Source organism: Pelobates fuscus, chromosome 5 (genome assembly GCF_036172605.1).
Source record: "Pelobates fuscus isolate aPelFus1 chromosome 5, aPelFus1.pri, whole genome shotgun sequence".
Classification (NCBI taxonomy): Eukaryota; Metazoa; Chordata; class Amphibia; order Anura; family Pelobatidae; genus Pelobates; species Pelobates fuscus.
The window spans coordinates 39,754,999-39,775,009 of record NC_086321.1 but is presented as its reverse complement, the minus strand read 5'-3'; the positions used below and the strand labels follow the sequence as shown (position 1 = coordinate 39,775,009).

General features: G+C 48.5%; 1 protein-coding gene across 1 annotated transcript in view; it reads right to left on the bottom strand.

Annotated features, from left to right (window-relative positions):
• MSH3 (mutS homolog 3) overlaps nucleotides 1–12,543 on the bottom strand; it is a 220,624-nt gene extending 208,081 nt beyond the window's left edge. The window contains exons 1-2 of the mRNA XM_063453727.1: nucleotides 12,440–12,543; nucleotides 4,938–5,025 (exon numbers count right to left, since the gene is read on the bottom strand). Of these exons, the coding sequence (XP_063309797.1) occupies nucleotides 4,938–5,025; nucleotides 12,440–12,523 (172 nt within the window). The 5' untranslated portion in view covers nucleotides 12,524–12,543. The remainder of the gene's footprint in view (nucleotides 1–4,937; nucleotides 5,026–12,439) is intronic.
• Between the last annotated feature and the right edge of the window lie 7,468 nt (nucleotides 12,544–20,011).

Here is a 20,011-nt window from a genome sequence, read left to right as displayed (position 1 = left end):
ATTTTTTCATGCTCTGACACTATTCAAAGTGAGTTTTTTTTTCACCACTGACAGTTAGCCCCTGGGTCATAACTCATTGTAAGGGTATTTTGTTTTGCCCTGTGCCGTTTTCATTAGTCCAAAGTACCTTCCCCCAGCTGTCCCTCTGTAGTGCATCCTGACCAGTATGCAGTCCCCTGCTGACAAACAGGTTATTGCCCCCCCCCCCCCCCACCTCTGCAAAACCTAGCAGTCGCAATACCGCAGCCCTACCTATGGGCATTGCGGCCGTGGGGAGTGGGGAAGAAGCATCCCAGGACCACGTGAACTCAGAGGAGTTCCAGGCACTCCTGGATGCTACAATGAGCAAGTCAGTGACACAAGCCATTGTTAATGCCATGGGAGCAATGTCTGACACCTTGTCACACACTATCTCCTCCGCTATAATGGCATCTGGCAGAACCCCCAGCTCAGCCCCTGTAATCTGATAGTAAGCCGATGGTCCCTAGCGGCCTCCAGGCTACATGCAAAACGCACCATCTAACAGCTGCCTCCAAAACCAGTGTGACGGACAGGTTGCGCCCTGTTGAAACTGAGGACGTGGTGCTCCCACGTAAAAGAGCCCCCCGCCGGGCAAAAGCGGTGCGGAATTGGAAGAGGGCAAAAGCCCTACAAGATTCGCCCGACTCCGATTCGGACTCAGAGGAGGTGTCAGATGGGTCCGATGCCATCGACCCGGTTGATTTAGACAACTTGTCCCCTGAACGCAGCGAGTCTGTACTCCCAACGATAGACTGAGCAAGAGGCGGACGAATCCGCAGTTTTAGATCCCCAAGGGGAACCCCTCTTTGATCCGGATACCCTGCACAATCCGCGCTCAGCGGACTGGTATCCCATAACGCACGTGGCCATCTACATAGCCACCAGGGTAAGAAAACCCCTTGATAAGGCCACAAGGAGTAAGCTAAGGGCAGAATGCCCACGCCCCACGGTCCCGGACATGGCCTGTGTAACCCCAGAGGTGGACCCCAAGATCGCCCAGTTCATGGGCAAGTCGGGAAGAAGGCCAAAAAGGGACTGGACTACTCCCTCAAACTTTGCCAAGACAAGGTCCTAGACATTCTCGGGCCTATAGCAAAAAAATTTGATTTAGTCGAAACTGCTCTTACTGAGGGGACCTCTGTTGACTTACTGGCCATCAGGGGATGGATCCAGAGAGGCATTTGCCTAATTGGAAACGCCAATACCGCTTTGGCTACGGAACGGTGTAAAGCCATATTAATGAAAATTGAACCAAAGCTAATACATCTATCAATTTTAGAGCCTGGCATACAGGCAAAAGGTCTTCTATTCGGAGATGACTTTGTAAAATGGGAATGGGACGATGTCCAATGGGAAAAGACGATGTGGCGTTTCCGATGTCTCCCTTTCGGCCTGTCCTCAGCCCCGTGGTGTTTCACCAAACTGCTGAAACCGGTAGTCGCCCTTCTCCGCAGCAGAGGTGTACGTATGATCATGGCTCACGACACTCATCTACTCAACCAACATCTATCCTGGGCGTTGACCCTGCTGCAAAACCTGGGTTTCCTATTCAACTGGGACAAGTCAATCTTGCAACCTTCGGATGTCCTGTTTACTATTACCAGACCTATGAAATCGAAAATCACGTCAGTCTTCTATCCCTCCTTTCCTCACAATGCTAACCTCTGCCCGGTGGCATGCCTCCAGGAATACGAACGGCGGACACAGGCATTTCGGAACCCAACAACACACGACCTGTTCTTGGCGGTGAGGTGCTATGGCCTCTAAGGCATTCTCTATTAGCTGTAAATTGGAAGACCTTCTCCGCACAGCTGATTGGTCCCGGGAATCAACGTTCAAAGAATACTACTTCAGGCCAACAGAACATATCTCATCTATGGTTATATCACAGCTTTAAACTAGCCTAATATGAGCCTCCGTGTCCTTTAATAAAATTACCAGATTTTACTAATTACATGACGTAAAGTCATGATTTTATAAAGGACACGGAGGCGAGTATTAGCCCGCCCAATGACAGGTAAGTCGTACATGTTATTTTCCCACCCAATTACCAATAAACAGGTAGGAGTGAGTTAGATGTTCAAGTGATGTACTATATACTATAATGATTTGGTTTAAAACAATTTTTGGCTGGACCCAAATAATATTATGAGTTAAGATATAACGCTTCTTTAAAACCTTCTACAGTTTATATGTATGACAAGGAAATTGGAATATATTTCACCACATATCTCTCTGTTTCCTACAGCTTAACCCTGTAATGGAATGTTCAGGATCACCTTCTCCTGCCTATCTATACCAGAACAGACTGTCAGGATCGGGACAGGGATCCAACACGCAGAGTACAAACAGTAGAAAGGTACGTATACCGGACCTTAGAATGGCCGGACTAACGCACAGAAAGAGTAGAGAATGGTCAGAGACAAGCCGAGGTCGGGGGAACGAGAAGACAGGTAAGCGAGGAACAAGCCGGGTCAAAGGAATACAGATAAAGCAGAATAGTACGAACAAGCCGGGTCAAAACCAAAAGGATAGCAAGGATACAAAAGCACTGCGAGACTAGACTGGCTAGAACCACGACAGGGCAATGAGTAAATGAGAGGAACACTGTTAAATACCCTGGTTAGGGAGAGGAGACACGCCTCCGACGAGTCCTGATTCGTCTCCACAGAATTGAGTGACAGGCCGTTCCGGGTTGGCGTCATGACGTCGGCTTCCGGACGTCCTGCTATAAAAGGAAGTGACTCCCTCGCGGCCGGCGTTTGCAAGACCGGGTGAACCGCGAGGGACCGAGGAGACATGCCGTCCGGACGGATAAACTTCTAAGTCTCTACCTCTCTCAGAGGTAGAGACTTCAGGTACCCTGACACAGACTCACTGGAACCTCTACCTGAGACATTTCAAGTTCATTGTTTTACCCATTGATATGCTCAGCTTCGGTGTCAGCTAGAAAGAGGAAGTGGATTAGGTCACATGAGGAGACATAGAACAAGGATTGATCCCATTGGTTAATATGTTTGGATTGTTATATGTTAACCCTTAAGGGTATTCTGTGTTTTTTCTTGTTATTGCTATATTCAAATATCAATATCCTTTCTTTGCTGCTGAGGAATAAAGAAAGAGATAAAGCCTAATACTCGCCTCCGTGTCCTTTATAAAATCATGACTTTACGTCATGTAATTAGTCAAATCTGGTAATTTTGCACGCAGACGGGATAATAAGCCCTACAGGTAGAAAGGTTGCACCGTTACATATAGTCATACAGCTGAAAAGAGACTTGCGTCCATCAAGTTCAGCCTTCCTCACATTTGTTTTTTGCGGTTGATCCGAAAGAAGGAAAAAAAAAAAAAACAGTTTGATGCACTTTTGCAACAAGCTAGGAAAAAAAATTCCTTCTTGACCCCAGAATGGCAGTCAGATTTATCCTTGGACCAAGCAGCTATTACCCTACATTGAAAGATTATATCCTTGAATATTCTGTTTTTGCAAGTAAACGTGGTGAGATAAAACGTTTCCATAAACTTCCTTACAAAATAACCAGGTTGCATCAGATATATTAACCCTTTCTCCATTATATGAAGGGAGTGAGTAGGAGGGAGATTTGGGCGCTCTCCTTTTCATGGGGCTCATGTATTAATCTATAGAAACTCTCCATCTGAACGAATTATAAAACGGGTGACGAAGGGTGTGCAAAGTTTGAGAGATGACTAGAAAGAAATAAAAATCTGGGGTCTACAGCCCCCCTGCAAATCATAATAATCATATGTTGCACATGGTGTAATGGACTGGAGGTCTTACTGTGCAAGGTGCAAATTCTGAATGATTTGCGCTAGTAAGCATTCTTTTAGCGAACTCCACATGCATGAGGTTAGGAAAGTAGTTTATCCTGACGCTCTCAGGTTTGTTGGAATCTCAGGTTTCTGATAATTATTTTGTTACATGGAATGTCCATTATTATTGCTTCACTTCCTCCTATGGACTCGAGAAACAATTAGAATCAGCTGGAAAGCCAACACTCACACAAGCCATGCCTGCGATTGGAAGTAGAGCTGGCTTGGCGACCATTGAATAGGAGAACCAGCATTTAAAGGGGAGGAGAGATGGAGACAGGTTAGTTCCAATTAAAAAAGCCCAAGTGCTGTGCAAACTGCGCCTCGGAAATTTCAAGCAAGCCTGTGGACATTTATTTACAATTATTATCAAAATTATTCAACCCCCATTGAAAATCAGGATTATTGTCAATATTTACAGACTTTCAGCTGTTTGCAATGAACAAATGAAACAAAAGCAATTTAAATTATTATTATTTTATTATTTATATATCGCTAGCAAACTTCATAGTGGGAAGGTGTTGTCACCTTAGTACACACCAGCCATTGTGCCTTGAGCCTATCCTGTTTGACTTTAATATATGTAAATTCATCCCCTTATTTTATGAACCATTATTTAACACACATACTACACTATATGTCTATTTCTCCTTTGTTCCCATTATTTATAGAACTGGATTTTTCTGTATCCTAGTGCCTTTATAGGGCTATCTGTATATATTTTGTTTAGCACTCCCTTTTAAGGATAGGTGGTGGTTTCTACCCCCCAACCCCCTATTTTGTAATTTGCACGATATTCTGGTGGGCAGGAGAGATACCCACAATAGTGTACCAGCAGCTGGGTTACCGGTGTTTCCTGTAATATATCTTAAGCGCCTATTTGCACAGAGCACTTTTTATCACTTTGCATGATGTATCGGTGAGATATTCATGGATAGATAAGCTTGCTTCATTAATGGATTTCACACACAAGAAAAAACACACACACATTAAACAAGCTATTCTTCTAGTTCTTGAAATAATTGCAAAATAAGGGTTACATCCCAAAATTATTTTTTTAAAAACCTTTTCACCTGTAAGTTTACCTGTATGTTTTGCAGTAATCTCTTTACCTCCACTTCCTTCATGGCTCCTTGATATCTTTAAAACTGGTTCCTCGTGAGACTCTCTCAGCTGAAAACAAATGAAAATATTAATCCTGAAACCATCAAACACCTTCTGTGCAGTGGAAGCACTTCAAGTGGCTGTCAGTGGGACGGTCATTAGAGCTGAAATTTTAACCCTGCAATGTAAACAAAGTTTCTTAACCCCTTAACGCCGTTACGACGTTCTATGCCGTCGCGCTTTAAAGCCGATGCGACGGCATAGAACGCCGTAACGGCTTTGAGCCCTGGAGCGCCCGGTATACTTACCATACCGCCGCTCCGCTTCGGGAGGACTGCCTCACAGCCCAGGCAGCCCCCCCACGGCAAATCAGGCCCCCGGGGGCAATGTGATCGCTCTCAAAGAGCGATCACATGGCCCCCTATAGCTGGCTATGGATCTGCCAGCAGGGGGACTGTCTAAAATATCAGACAGTCCCCCTGCTGGTGGGATCTGTAAAAAAAAAATATTAAACATGTTTAAAAATAAAATAAATATAAATATATGTATATATTATATAATACATATGTATATTATATATATTTAACGTCATACATAGTGTATTTTAATACTAATATAAGTACATATATTAGTATTAAAATACACTTAGAATGACGTTACATATATAATATACATATATTATATATATATATATATATATAATAGATATATACACATATATTATATATATATATATATATATATAAATACGTATAATTACAATAATAAATAAATAAAATAATAAAATTAATAAATAAAATATTGAAACAAAATTTTATATAAATTATATATACATATGTAATTTAATTCTAACTGTATTTTGTTATTTATATATATATATATATATATATATATATTGGTAACAAAATACACTTAGAATGACATTCTATATATATATATATATATATATATATATATATATATATATATATATATATATATATATATATATATATATATATATATATATATATATATATATATATATATATATATATATATATATATATATATATATATATATATATATATATATATATATATATATATATATATAGATAAATACATATAATCAGGGGCGTATTAGCCGCGAGGCAAACAAGGCATTTGCCTTGGGCGGCATTTTCCAGGGGGCGGCAAAAAACGCCGCCCCCAAATGCCCAAGGCAAATGTCTTGTTAGCCTTGCGGCTAACAGACATGCTGGGCTGGTTGCTGGTTGCTGGGCGGCCGGCGAGGGAGCTCTTCCCCTGAGCTCTCTGCTCAGCTCCCTCGCGCGCCGCCCGCAGAGTGAGACTGGGAGCCGGAATATGACGTCATATTCCGGCTCCGCCTCCCAGCCTCACTCTGCGGGCGGCGCGCGAGGGAGCTGAGCAGAGAGCTCAGGGGAAGAGCTCCCTCGCCGGCCGCCCAGCCTGCCCGCCAGTGCCGCCCTGCAGCCACTGGACCACCAGGGAATTGGAGAACCCCCCCACCCCCAGCATTCCCAAAGGTAGGGAGGCGGGGGGGGGGGGAGTAAATAAAAAAAAAAAAATGTGTTAATGTGAGTGTGTGTGTGTCCGACAGTGTGTGTGTGTCCGACAGTGTGTGTGTGTCCGACAGTGTGTGTGTGTGTCCGACAGTGTGTGTGTGTGTCCGACAGTGTGTGTGTGTCCGACAGTGTGTGTGTGTCCGACAGTGTGTGTGTGTGTCCGACAGTGTGTGTGTGTGTCCGACAGTGTGTGTGTGTCCGACAGTGTGTGTGTGTCCGACAGTGTGTGTGTGTCCGACAGTGTGTGTGTGTCCGACAGTGTGTGTGTGTCCGACAGTGTGTGTGTGTCCGACAGTGTGTGTGTGTCCGACAGTGTGTGTGTGTCCGACAGTGTGTGTGTGTCCGACAGTGTGTGTGTGTCCGACAGTGTGTGTGTGTCCGACAGTGTGTGTGTGTCCGACAGTGTGTGTGTGTCCGACAGTGTGTGTGTGTCCGACAGTGTGTGTGTGTCCGACAGTGTGTGTGTGTCCGACAGTGTGTGTGTGTCCGACAGTGTGTGTGTGTCCGACAGTGTGTGTGTGTCCGACAGTGTGTGTGTGTCCGACAGTGTGTGTGTGTCCGACAGTGTGTGTGTGTCCGACAGTGTGTGTGTGTCCGACAGTGTGTGTGTGTCCGACAGTGTGTGTGTGTCCGACAGTGTGTGTGTGTCCGACAGTGTGTGTGTGTCCGACAGTGTGTGTGTGTCCGACAGTGTGTGTGTGTCCGACAGTGTGTGTGTGTCCGACAGTGTGTGTGTGTCCGACAGTGTGTGTGTGTCCGACAGTGTGTGTGTGTCCGACAGTGTGTGTGTGTCCGACAGTGTGTGTGTGTCCGACAGTGTGTGTGTGTCCGACAGTGTGTGTGTGTCCGACAGTGTGTGTGTGTCCGACAGTGTGTGTGTGTCCGACAGTGTGTGTGTGTCCGACAGTGTGTGTGTGTCCGACAGTGTGTGTGTGTCCGACAGTGTGTGTGTGTCCGACAGTGTGTGTGTGTCCGACAGTGTGTGTGTGTCCGACAGTGTGTGTGTGTCCGACAGTGTGTGTGTGTCCGACAGTGTGTGTGTGTCCGACAGTGTGTGTGTGTCCGACAGTGTGTGTGTGTCCGACAGTGTGTGTGTGTCCGACAGTGTGTGTGTGTCCGACAGTGTGTGTGTCCGACAGTGTGTGTGTCCGACAGTGTGTGTGTCCGACAGTGTGTGTGTCCGACAGTGTGTGTGTCCGACAGTGTGTGTGTCCGACAGTGTGTGTGTCCGACAGTGTGTGTGTCCGACAGTGTGTGTGTCCGACAGTGTGTGTGTCCGACAGTGTGTGTGTCCGACAGTGTGTGTGTCCGACAGTGTGTGTGTCCGACAGTGTGTGTCCGACAGTGTGTGTCCGACAGTGTGTGTCCGACAGTGTGTGTCCGACAGTGTGTGTCCGACAGTGTGTGTCTGTTAGTGTGTGTGTGTCTGTAAGTGTGTGTGTGTCTGTAAGTGTGTGTGTGTCTGTTAGTGTGTGTGTGTCTGTTAGTGTGTGTGTGTCTGTTAGTGTGTGTGTGTCTGTTAGTGTGTGTGTGTCTGTTAGTGTGTGTGTGTCTGTTAGTGTGTGTGTGTCTGTTAGTGTGTGTGTGTCTGTTAGTGCGTGTGTGTCTGTTAGTGTGTGTGTGTCTGTTAGTGTGTGTGTGTCTGTTAGTGTGTGTGTGTCTGTTAGTGTGTGTGTCTGTTAGTGTGTGTGTCTGTTAGTGTGTGTGTTTGTTAGTGTGTGTGTTTGTTAGTGTGTGTGTTTGTTAGTGTGTGTGTGTCAGACTGTGTGTGTCTGTTAGTGGGTGTGTCTGTTAGTGGGTGTGTCTGTTAGTGTGTGTCTGTTAGTGTGTGTGTGTGTCCGACTGTGTGTGTTTGTTAGTGTGTGTGTTTGTTAGTGTGTGTGTCTGACTGTGTGTGTCTGACTGTGTGTGTTTGTTAGTGTGTGTGTCTGTTAGTGTGTGTGTCCGACTGTGTGTGTGTGTCAGACTGTGTGTGTTTGTTAGTGTGTGTGTGTCCGACTGTGTGTGTTTGTTAGTGTGTGTGTCCGACTGTGTGTGTTTGTTAGTGTGTGTGTCTCACTGTGTGTGTCTGTTAGTGTGTGTGTGTCCGACTTTGTGTGTTTGTTAGTGTGTGTCCGACTGTGTGTGTTTGTCCGACTGTGTGTGTTAGCTAGTGTATGCGTATCTCTCAGTGAATGTGTGTGTATTTAGAAGGCGGGGCAGGGGGGAAGGGTTGGGTGGGGGTGGCGCGCGCGCGCGGGGGGAGGGGGGGTGTCTGAGTTTTGTCCTGCCTAGGGCAGCACAAAACCAAGATACACCACTGCATATAATTACATAAAAGATTACATTAGTATACACGTAGAATTTAAATACCTATAAATGCATATATATTAAATTTCTACGTGTATATTTAAGTAATCTTTTAACATAATTAGGTGATTTGATTAATTAAAATGTGATTGACATACCTGACAACACAGGGAGAAAGTGCAGAGAATTAAATTCGCAGGCACTATATTTGACCCTGTAACTCTCCAAGACAACATATAACCTGTACATGGGTGCTGTTTTACTCGGGAGACTTCGCTGAACTCAAATATTAGTGTTTCAAATTGGTAAATTGTATTACAACGATGATATTTTAAGTAAAAGTGAATTTTGTTGAATTTTTTACAAACGAACGGCACTTTTATGGACTATATTATTGTTGTAATATGTTTTACTGTTTTAAAACACTAGTATTTGTGTTTAGTGAAGTCTCCTGAGAATAACAGTACCCCCCATGTACAGGTTTCATTGTGTTTTGGAAAGTTAGAGAGTCACATATAAGGCTTGCATTTCATTTTTTTTACATTGAAATTTGCCAGATTGGTTATGTTGCCTTTGAGAGCGTATGGTAGCCAAGGAATGAGAATTACCCCCATGATGGCATACCATTTGCAAAAGTAGACAACCCAAGGTATTGCAAGTGGGGTATGCCCAGTCTTTCTTAGTAGCCACTTAGTCACAAACACTGGCCAAATATTCTTTTTTTGCTTTTTTAACACAAAAACAAATATGAACGCTAACTTTGGCCAGTGTTTGTGACTTAGTGGCTACTAAAAAAGACTAAACATACCCCACTTTCAATACCTTTGGTTGTCTACTTTTTCAAATGGTATGCCATTATGGGGGTAATTCTCATTGCTGGGCTACCCCACCGTCTCAAAGGTAACATTACCAATCTGGCAAATTTCTATTTGAAAATGGAACGTTCTATATTTGACCCTGTAACTTTCCAAAACACCATAAAACCTGTTAATGGGGGATACTGTTGTACTCGTGAGACATCGCTGATTACAAATATGTGCATTTTTGTGCAGTAAAACCTAAAAGTATTATGACATTAACAGCTAAAATGTCAGACGGAAATACAAATTTAAAAACAAATCTTATTTTCTCACATTTTTTTAATTTTATTCATAATGAATTATGTTCCATATATGAATAGTTAATGATAAATTAAAGCCCTGTTTCTCCTGAACAAAATTATATATAATAAGTGTGGGTGCATATAATATGAAAGAGGGGAACTACGGGTGAACAGACATATAGCGCAAATTCCAGTTTTTGTTTACGTTTTGATCAGAACGTGCACTATTGACTCCGTCCTGAAGGGGTTAATGTAGGGTTTTACATTGCAGGGTTAAATGGACAGGGCCACTGCACCCAGATTACTTCATTGAGATAGAGTTATCTAGGTGACTATAGTGTAACATTACTAAACTTAACCTAGCTAAGCTAACAAGAACTAACCCTACACGGTTCGCACATAGGACCCCAGGTAGAAAGATTTCTGTGAGAGGTATTAAAGGGAAATTATAGTGCCAAGAAAACAAACTCGTGGGGCAGAAACAGTTTTAAAAAAAAAAAAAAAAACTACTGACACTTTCCTGAGTCCAGCGCCAATGTCCCTCTGCGTGCGCTGGCTCAGGTCCGCCTTCGCTTCTCCCCCACTGGCAGACGTCACAATAGCTGTGCTCGCATTAGGATTTCCCTATAGTAAAGTATTATACAATGCTTGCCTATGGGGTTTTGGGTGATGCTGGATGTCCCCATGCATTGCATGATGAAGTCCAGCGTCAGGTGACCAAAAGTCGCCTAATAGCCCACAAATCCCTCTAGTGGCTGTCTGATAGACAGCCGCTAGAGGTGGAGTTAACCCTAACCGGTAAGTATTACCGGTAATGCACTAATTACCACTGCAGGGTTAAGGGACCTGGGACACTGCACCTAGACCACTTCAATGAGCTGAAGTGGTCTGAATGCCTATAGTGTCCTTGTTAACAGTGACGACTTTGGGATTGGCTACCAGGGTGATGGATTTCGAGACCTAGTCACACACAATTCCTAGCTTGGATCGCCAATCACAAGGTGTGTCGGTTAGAAAGACAGCGCAAGTCCTGCAAAATGGGCTAACGCAATAGAAATACTATAAATGCGTCCCAAAATACATATATATCAGAGTAACCTTACGAGGGCTACTGCCGGTCACCCTCCTAATGAGGAGTCCTGCAATAGGCGGGTCTTGACGTTTTCACTGAGAGCTGCAATTCTGAGTATTTATACAGCTCACGTCACTCACGCATATAAGGCGCCAACATATTCCGCAGCGCTGTACAATGTCCTAAAGTACAATAATCATGGCCATGTACAGGGGAGGTTTCGATCAGAAAGGGGCTCAGTAAATCTCTTTAACGGGAGCTTAAACAGCTTAAAGGACCACTCTAGGCACCCAGACCACTTCAGCTTAATGAAGTGGTCTGGGTGCCAGGTCCAGCTAGGGTTAACTAATTGTTTTATAAACATAGCAGTTTCAGAGAAACTGCTATGTTTATCAATTAGTTAAGCCTTCCCCCTAATTCTCTAGTGGCTGTCTCACTGACAGCCGCTAGAGGCGCTTGCGTGATTCTCACTGTGAAAATCACAGTGAGAGCACGCAAGCGTCCATAGGAAAGCATTATGAATGCTTTCCTATGTGACCGGCTGAATGCGCGCGCAGCTCTTGCCGCGCGTGCGCATTCAGCCGACGGGGAGGAACGGAGGCGGAGAGGAGGAGGAGAGCTCCCCGCCCAGCGCTGGAAAAAGGTAAGTTTTCACCCCTTTCCCCTCAGGGCACTCTAGTGCCAGGAAAACGAGTATGCTTTCCTGGCACTAGAGTGGTCCTTTAATGTAGTTGTTCAGGTATGATCTATAGCTCCCGGCAGGCAATCTAATGTAAACACTGTATTTTCAGAGAAAATACAGTATTTACATTGATTGATAGGAATACCTCCAGTGGCCGTCACTCAGACGGACACCAGAGGGACTTCCTATCATGCAGGGCCCTAAAAAGGCCCTGTACACGTCAGACGTATTAAAATACGTCTGACGTGTGCAGGAGAGAGAAGGCACTGTGTGCGCGCCTTCTCTCTCCAGCCTGTCAGCAGAGGAGGGGGGCGGGCAAAGACCGCGAGCTGAGCTGTCAGTCAGCTCAGCACGCGGCTGCGCACACCGCGTGCATGCGCGGTAGTGCGCTCAGGAATTCAGAGGGCGGCATGAATGCCGCCCACTGAAGTATATGCGAAGCCACGCATGCGCACAAGGGAGCAATGACGCTTCCAAATGGAAGCGTCTGATTGCTCGCTGCTCGCGCACGCCTATTTCGTCATTTCGACGAAATAGGGGGCACGGCTTCACGAGGCTCCTGGCGCTGGGACGAGGTAAGTAAAAGACTCTGCCTGGAGAGTCCCTTTAATAAGACCACATAACTTCCAAAATGCCATTGGAGGAAAACAGAAAGGGTCACAAGGAGGAATCCTGGCAAAGCATCATGGAAGTTGTAGTTCTCCAAGTTAGGGTTGTGCACTCTGTACACAATATCCGCCCACACAGCCCGTGGGTGACCCTCTCCTTACCTGCGGGGCGGCCTGGGGCAGGAAGAAGCGGCTGATGGAGGGCTGGTTGGCAGACGACCTCTTGCCCTGTCTGTGCCGCGGCATGGCTGGCAGTCCTCAGAGTGGCCGGCCGGAGGGGCGGGGCGCCGCAAAACGTCAGACGTACGGACACGCCCGCCTGTCAAATACCGAGCAGCCATTGGTTGTCACTTGAAAGCAGTGTTTGGCGCCCAGACAGGAAGCACGTGGGAGTTTACACTGTCAGGAGCCACGTGCTGGGGGAGGAGCTTCTCATATACTATAGCTGGTCCTGAAAGGAAAGCAGTTCAATGTGTTCAGCACAGACTATACCTGGGGGGGATTATAGATACCACTGCTCCCAGTAACTGTCTGTATGGGGGGGAGAGGGTGTCATGGATAACACTGCTCCCAGTAACTGTCTGTATGGGGGGAGAGGGTGTCATGGATAACACTGCTCCCAGTAACTGTCTGTATGGGGGGAGAGGGGGTCATGGATAACACTGCTCCCAGTAACTGTCTGTATGGGGGGAGAGGGGGTCATGGATAACACTGCTCCCAGTAACTGTCTGTATGGGGGGGAGAGGGTGTCATGGATAACACTGCTCCCAGTAACTGTCTGTATGGGGGGGAGAGGGGGTCATGGATAACACTCTGCTCCCAGTAACTGTCTGTGTGGGAGGGGGGAGAGGGGGTCATGGATAACACTGCTCCCAGTAACTGTCTGTATGGGGGGGAGAGGGGGTCATGGATAACACTCTGCTCCCAGTAACTGTCTGTGTGGGAGGGGGGAGAGGGGGTCATGGATAACACTGCTCCCAGTAACTGTCTGTATGGGGAGGAGAGGGGGTCATGGATAACACTGCTCCCAGTAACTGTCTGTATGGGGAGGAGAGGGGGTCATGGATAACACTGCTCCCAGTAACTGTCTGTATGGGGGGAGAGGGTGTCATGGATAACACTGCTCCCAGTAACTGTCTGTATGGGGGGGAGAGGGTGTCATGGATAACACTGCTCCCAGTAACTGTCTGTATGGGGGGAGAGGGTGTCATGGATAACACTGCTCCCAGTAACTGTCTGTATGGGGGGGAGAGGGTGTCATGGATAACACTGCTCCCAGTAACTGTCTGTATGGGGGGAGAGAGAGGGTCATGGATAACACTGCTCCCAGTAACTGTCTGTGTGGGGGGGGGAGAGGGGATCATGGATAACACTGCTCCCCGTAACTGTCTGTATGGGGGGGAGAGGGGGTCATGGATAACACTGCTCCCAGTAACTGTCTGTATGGGGAGGAGAGGGGGTCATGGATAACACTGCTCCCAGTAACTGTCTGTATGGGGGGAGAGGGTGTCATGGATAACACTGCTCCCAGTAACTGTCTCTATGGGGGGGACAGGGGGTCATGGATAACACCGCTTCCAGTAACTGTCTGTATGGGGGGAGAGGGTGTCATGGATAACACTGCTCCCAGTAACTGTCTGTATGGGGGGAGAGGGTGTCATGGATAACACTGCTCCCAGTAACTGTCTGTATGGGGGGGAGAGGGTGTCATGGATAACACTGCTCCCAGTAACTGTCTGTATGGGGGGAGAGGGTGTCATGGATAACACTGCTCCCAGTAACTGTCTGTATGGGGGGGGGGAGGGTGTCATGGATAACACTGCTCCCAGTAACTGTCTGTATGGGGGGAGAGAGAGGGTCATGGATAACACTGCTCCCAGTAACTGTCTGTGTGGGGGGGGAGAGGGGGTCATGGATAACACTGCTCCCCGTAACTGTCTGTATGGGGGGGAGAGGGGGGCATGGATAACACTGCTCCCAGTAACTGTCTGTATGGGGGGGAGAGGGGGGCATGGATAACACTGCTCCCAGTAACTGTCTGTGTGGGGGGGGGGAAGAGGGTGTCATGGATAACACTGCTCCCAGTAACTGTCTGTATGGGGGGGAGAGGGGGGCATGGATAACACTGCTCCCAGTAACTGTCTGTATGGGGGGGTGAGGGGGGCATGGATAACACTGCTCCCAGTAACTGTCTGTATGGGGGGGAGAGGGTGTCATGGATAACACTGCTCCCAGTAACTGTCTGTATGGGGGGAGAGAGAGGGTCATGGATAACACTGCTCCCAGTAACTGTCTGTGTGTGGGGGGGGGGGGGGGGAGGGTGTCATGGATAACACTGCTCCCCGTAACTGTCTGTATGGGGGGAGAGGGGGTCATGGATAACACTGCTCCGAGTAACTGTCTGTATTTTTTAATATGTTTTTCCCCTGAATGGATTGATTGTGAATATGTAATTTTTATGTGAATGTGATGTATGATTTTAGAGTTATGAAAGTTGGGTAGAAAGTATGTTTTAACTGTATGTGTAATTGAGTTTCCTCTCAGCATAAGGGGAGGGAATATGTGGGATGTAACTGTGATGTGATTGGTTGTTTTATACCTCCCTGTGGGCGGACCTGTATTTGCAACAACTGTAATAAAAACCAGGCTGGGTGTGCCAGCACCTGAGATTCTGCTTGACCCTCAAAACGAATTGTCGTCTCGTTATTGGGGGAATTGGATTGTATGCTCACTGCCAGGAGTGTAAGCGGATTGTATGCTTTTCCTGTTCAGCTATTCCAGGGTTTGTGTGTTTCCAGTTTGGGAGTTGGAAGATTCGTACAGTTTGCAGTTCGGGAGATTGGTGCTTGCAGTAGCTGTGGGTCTATGGGAAAGGGGATCATCGCCTAAACGGTTTTTATCCCCTTCTGAGCGAAACGGTCCGCAACAATTGGTGGCAGCTGTGGGATCCTTTCCACAGCCCAGAAGGACAGCTACAGGGCAACACCATTCTGTGGATTACAAATTGAGGGCAACGCTAGTACCCGTACTGCGACCCTATCTACAAAAGAATCAACTTCAGCAGAGCAAGCATGGCATATGACTACACCCAGGAGGAATTTGACAGAGAGGTTAATGAGGTGCTGTCTGGCAATGGATCCAACCCCCCGGAGAGAGCCGTGCAGCTTGCCAGGAAACTAGTAGGAGTACCTGCAATCCCTACTAGATTTGGCCAAAGAGGAAGCCCAAGGAAGCTGAAGGTGCAGTCCTTCCTCCCCAGTGGCAGTGTGTATCCCAGGGAGCTGAAGGTGTTGTCCTTCCTCCCCAGCGGCAGAGTAAGTCCCAGGGAGCTGAAGGTGCAGTCCTTCCTCCCCAGCGGCAGTGTGTAACCCAGGGAGCTGATGGTGTCGTCGGTCCTCCCCAGCGGCAGTGTGTAACCCAGGGAGCTGAAGGTGTCGTCCTTCCTCCCCAGCGGCAGTGTGTAACCCAGGGAGCTGATGATGTCGTCCGTCCTCCCCAGCGGCAGTGTGTGTCCCAGGGAGCAGAAGGCGCCGTCCTTCCTCCCCAGCGACAGTGTGTACCCCAGGGAGCAGAAGGTATCGTCCTTCCTCCCCAGCGGCAGTGTGTGTCCCAGGGAGCAGAAGGTATCGTCCTTCCTCCCCAGCGGCAGTGTGTATCCCAGGGAGATGAAGGTGCCGTCCTTCCTCCCCAGCGGCAGTGTGTGTCCCAGGGAGCAGACGGTATCGTCCTTCCTCCCCAGCGGCAGTGTGTATCCCAGGGAGATGAAGGTGCCGTCCTTCCTCCCCAGCGGCAGTGTGTATCCCAGGGAGATGAAGGTGCCGTCCTTCCTCCCCAGCGGCAGCGTGAGTCCCAGGGAGCTGAAGGTGTTGTCCTTCCTCCCCAGCGGCAGTGTGTAGCCCAGGGAGCTGAAGGTGTCGTCCTCCCTCCCCAGCGGCAGTGTGTGTCCCAGGGAGCAGAAGGTGCCATCCTTCCTCCCCAGCAGCAGTGTGTATCCCAGGGAGCTGAAGGTGCCGTCCTTCCTCCCCAGCGGCAGTGTGTACCCCAGGGAGCTGAAGGTGCCGTCCTTCCTCCCCAGCAGCAGAGTGTCCTGCAGGGGGCAGAGACCGTCAGTCTCATACCCCAACAGCAGTACAAAATAATGAAAGGGGAGACAGCTGGTCCCCCTCTCCACCAGCAGAGAGAGTGCCAGAGAGAGGAGCCTGCTAACCCCTCTCCCCAGCGGCAGTTTACCGTCCAGAGAGAGGAGCTTGTTACACCCTCTCTCCAGCGGCAGCCTAACCCACCAAGGGGTTAAGCCCCACAACTGTGCAGATGGGACCGTAGTCTCTGCACTTACAGCACAAGGGGTAGGGACGGTCGGTCCTGTCCCCCAGCCACAGAGCGGTGTATCCAGATATGAGACAGTCGGTCTCTCCCTCCCACAACCAGGCTCCAACCAGGCTACTTCCGCAGTAGTACTGGCACCAGGGCAGAGTACCGCTGGTCTCTGCCCACTCAGCAACCCACCAAGGCAGACTACCAGTCCCCCACACAGCCGTGGTGAGACACCTAGACCTGGACAAAGTTCTCCTCCACCCAGGTGTAGTAACCAGTTATGGTGGGTGGGCTGTACTGCGGTTTCTGCTTTGTGGGTGGATTGCTGGACTACCAGGGCACTGACCGTTAGGTACCCTGTTAGTCTAATTGGTAAAGGGGAGAAGTGTGTCGAAACCAACCTCGCCACTATGAACTGGAGAAGCCTGGTTGCCCGCCTGCTGCCTTTGGACTATGGCCCTGGGAGATTGGGCCCTTTAAAAAAAATGGATTTGGCCCTAACAGAGTGCATGTCACTCATTCTGGCCCTTTAAATACAGTGGGGTCATTCGGTACTTGCCCTGTGTGAGCGGTGATACCCCAGATAGCTATGCCAGGGAGCCCATTCATATAAAGAAAGACTATGGGAAAGACTTCGGCTCCATGGCAATTGAACTGTGTGAATAGGATCTGAGCGCTATTCGGTAGGTTTGTGCGCTCAGATCCCAGCTATCTGGGGATATGTGAAATGTCTGTGTTTTATGGATAAAAGGTGACTTTATGTATTTTAAAGTGTTTTACTGTCTTTGTGTCCCCATGTGCATAATGGAGTCTGGTCTCTGTCCTGGAAGGTAATTGGATTACTTCTCCATTGTCTCCAGGAGAGAGGGCTCTGTAAAACCGGTCTGAGCCAGATAGTCATGTGCCAGCCAGGGCCCAAAAGATATTTTACTAACTTTTGAACCCCTGGTCTGATTCATGCCATTTTTTAATATGTTGTTCCCCCGAATGGATTGATTGTGAATATGTAATTTTTATGTGAATGTGATGTATGATTTTAGAGTTATGAAAGTTGGGTAGAAAGTATGTTTTAACTGTATGTGTAATTGAGTTTCCTCTCAGCATAAGGGGAGGGAATATGTGGGATGTAACTGTGATGTGATTGGTTGTTTTATACCTCCCTGTGGGCGGACCTGTATTTGCAACAACTGTAATAAAAACCAGGCTGGGTGTGCCAGCACCTGAGATTCTGCTTGACCCTCAAAACGAAGTGTCGTCTCGTTATTGGGGGAATTGGATTGTATGCTCACTGCCAGGAGTGTAAGCGATTGTATGCTTTTCCTGTTCAGCTATTCCAGGATTCGTGTGTTTCCAGTTCGGGAGTTGGAAGATTCGTACAGTTTGCAGTTCAGGAGATTGGTGCTTGCAGTAGCTGTGGGTCTATGGGAAAGGGGATTATCGCCTAAACGGTTTTTATCCCCTTCTGAGCGAAACGGTCTGCAACAATAACACTCTGCTCCCAGTAACTCTCTCTGGGAGGGGGGGGTCATAGATAACACGGCTCCCAGTAACTTTCTGTATGGGGGAGGGTCGTGGATAACACTCTGCTCCCAGTAAGTCTCTCTGGGAGGGGGGGGGGGGGGGGCATGAATAACACTGCTCCCAGTAACTCTCTCTGGGGGGGGGTGGGGGCATGGATAACACTGCTCCCAGTAACTCTCTCTGGGAGGGGGTGGGGGCATGGATAACACTGCTCCCAGTAACTCTCTCTGGGAGGAAGGGGGGGTCATGGGTAACAGGGGGGGTTGTTATGGATAACATTGCTCCCAGTAACTCTCTCGGGGGGGGAGCGGCTCATGGATAACACTCTGCTCCCAATAACTCTCTCTGGGAGGGGGGCAGGGGGGGCAACGGGGCAATTGCCCCCCCCCCCCGAGATTCTCCTCTGCCGGCTAATGCAGGGCTGACATTGCCCAAGTTCCAGCCCTGCCATGTGCCTGCGGACCGGGGAGGGAGATCTCTGATCTCCCTCCCCGGTCTGCAGGCACATTGCTGACAGCCGGCAGGGGAGGGAGTGAGAGAGGACCCAGGAGCTCTTACCTGCAGCTCCTCCGGGTCCTCCTCTCGCGAGATTTGGAGCGTTGCCGCGGTAACCACGGCAACGCTCCAAATCTCGCGAGAGTGAACTCTAGCCCTGTAGCTGGGCTAGAGTTCACCTCACCACCACCGGACAACCAGGGAATCCCGCTGGACCACCAGGGAACGAAATATGTCCCCCCTCCTCATCAATAAAAGTAAGAAGGGAGGGGGGACATAAATATTAATTTTAATTAAATGTAAAAAAAAAAAAAAAGCCTCCCTACCCTCCTTAACCCCCATACACACGCTACCACACACTGCCCCCATACACACACTACCACACACTGCCCCAGAAACACTGCCCCCCATACACACACTACACACACTGGCCCCCATACACACACTACAAACACTGCCCCCCATACACACACTACCCCACAAACACTGCCCCATACACACACTACACACACTGGCCCACAAACACTGCCCCCATACACACACCGCCCCACACTGCCCCCATACACACACTACACACATTGCCCCACAAACACTGCCCCCATACACACACTACACACACTGCCCCCCTACACACACTGCCCCACAAACACTGCCCCCATTCACACACTACACACACTGCCCCACAAACACTGCCCCCATGCACACACTACACACACTGCCCCACAAACACTGCCCTCATACACACACTACACACACTGACCCACAAACACTGCTCCCAGTAACTGTCTGTATGGGGGGGGGGAGGGTGTCATGGATAACACTGCTCCCAGTAACTGTCTGTATGGGGGGAGAGAGAGGGTCATGGATAACACTGCTCCCAGTAACTGTCTGTGTGGGGGGGGAGAGGGGGTCATGGATAACACTGCTCCCCGTAACTGTCTGTATGGGGGGGAGAGGGGGGCATGGATAACACTGCTCCCAGTAACTGTCTGTATGGGGGGGAGAGGGGGGGCATGGATAACACTGCTCCCAGTAACTGTCTGTGTGGGGGGGGGAAGAGGGTGTCATGGATAACACTGCTCCCAGTAACTGTCTGTATGGGGGGGAGAGGGGGGCATGGATAACACTGCTCCCAGTAACTGTCTGTATGGGGGGGAGAGGGGGGCATGGATAACACTGCTCCCAGTAACTGTCTGTATGGGGGGGTGAGGGGGGCATGGATAACACTGCTCCCAGTAACTGTCTGTATGGGGGGGAGAGGGTGTCATGGATAACACTGCTCCCAGTAACTGTCTGTATGGGGGGAGAGAGAGGGTCATGGATAACACTGCTCCCAGTAACTGTCTGTGTGTGGGGGGGGGGGGGAGGGTGTCATGGATAACACTGCTCCCCGTAACTGTCTGT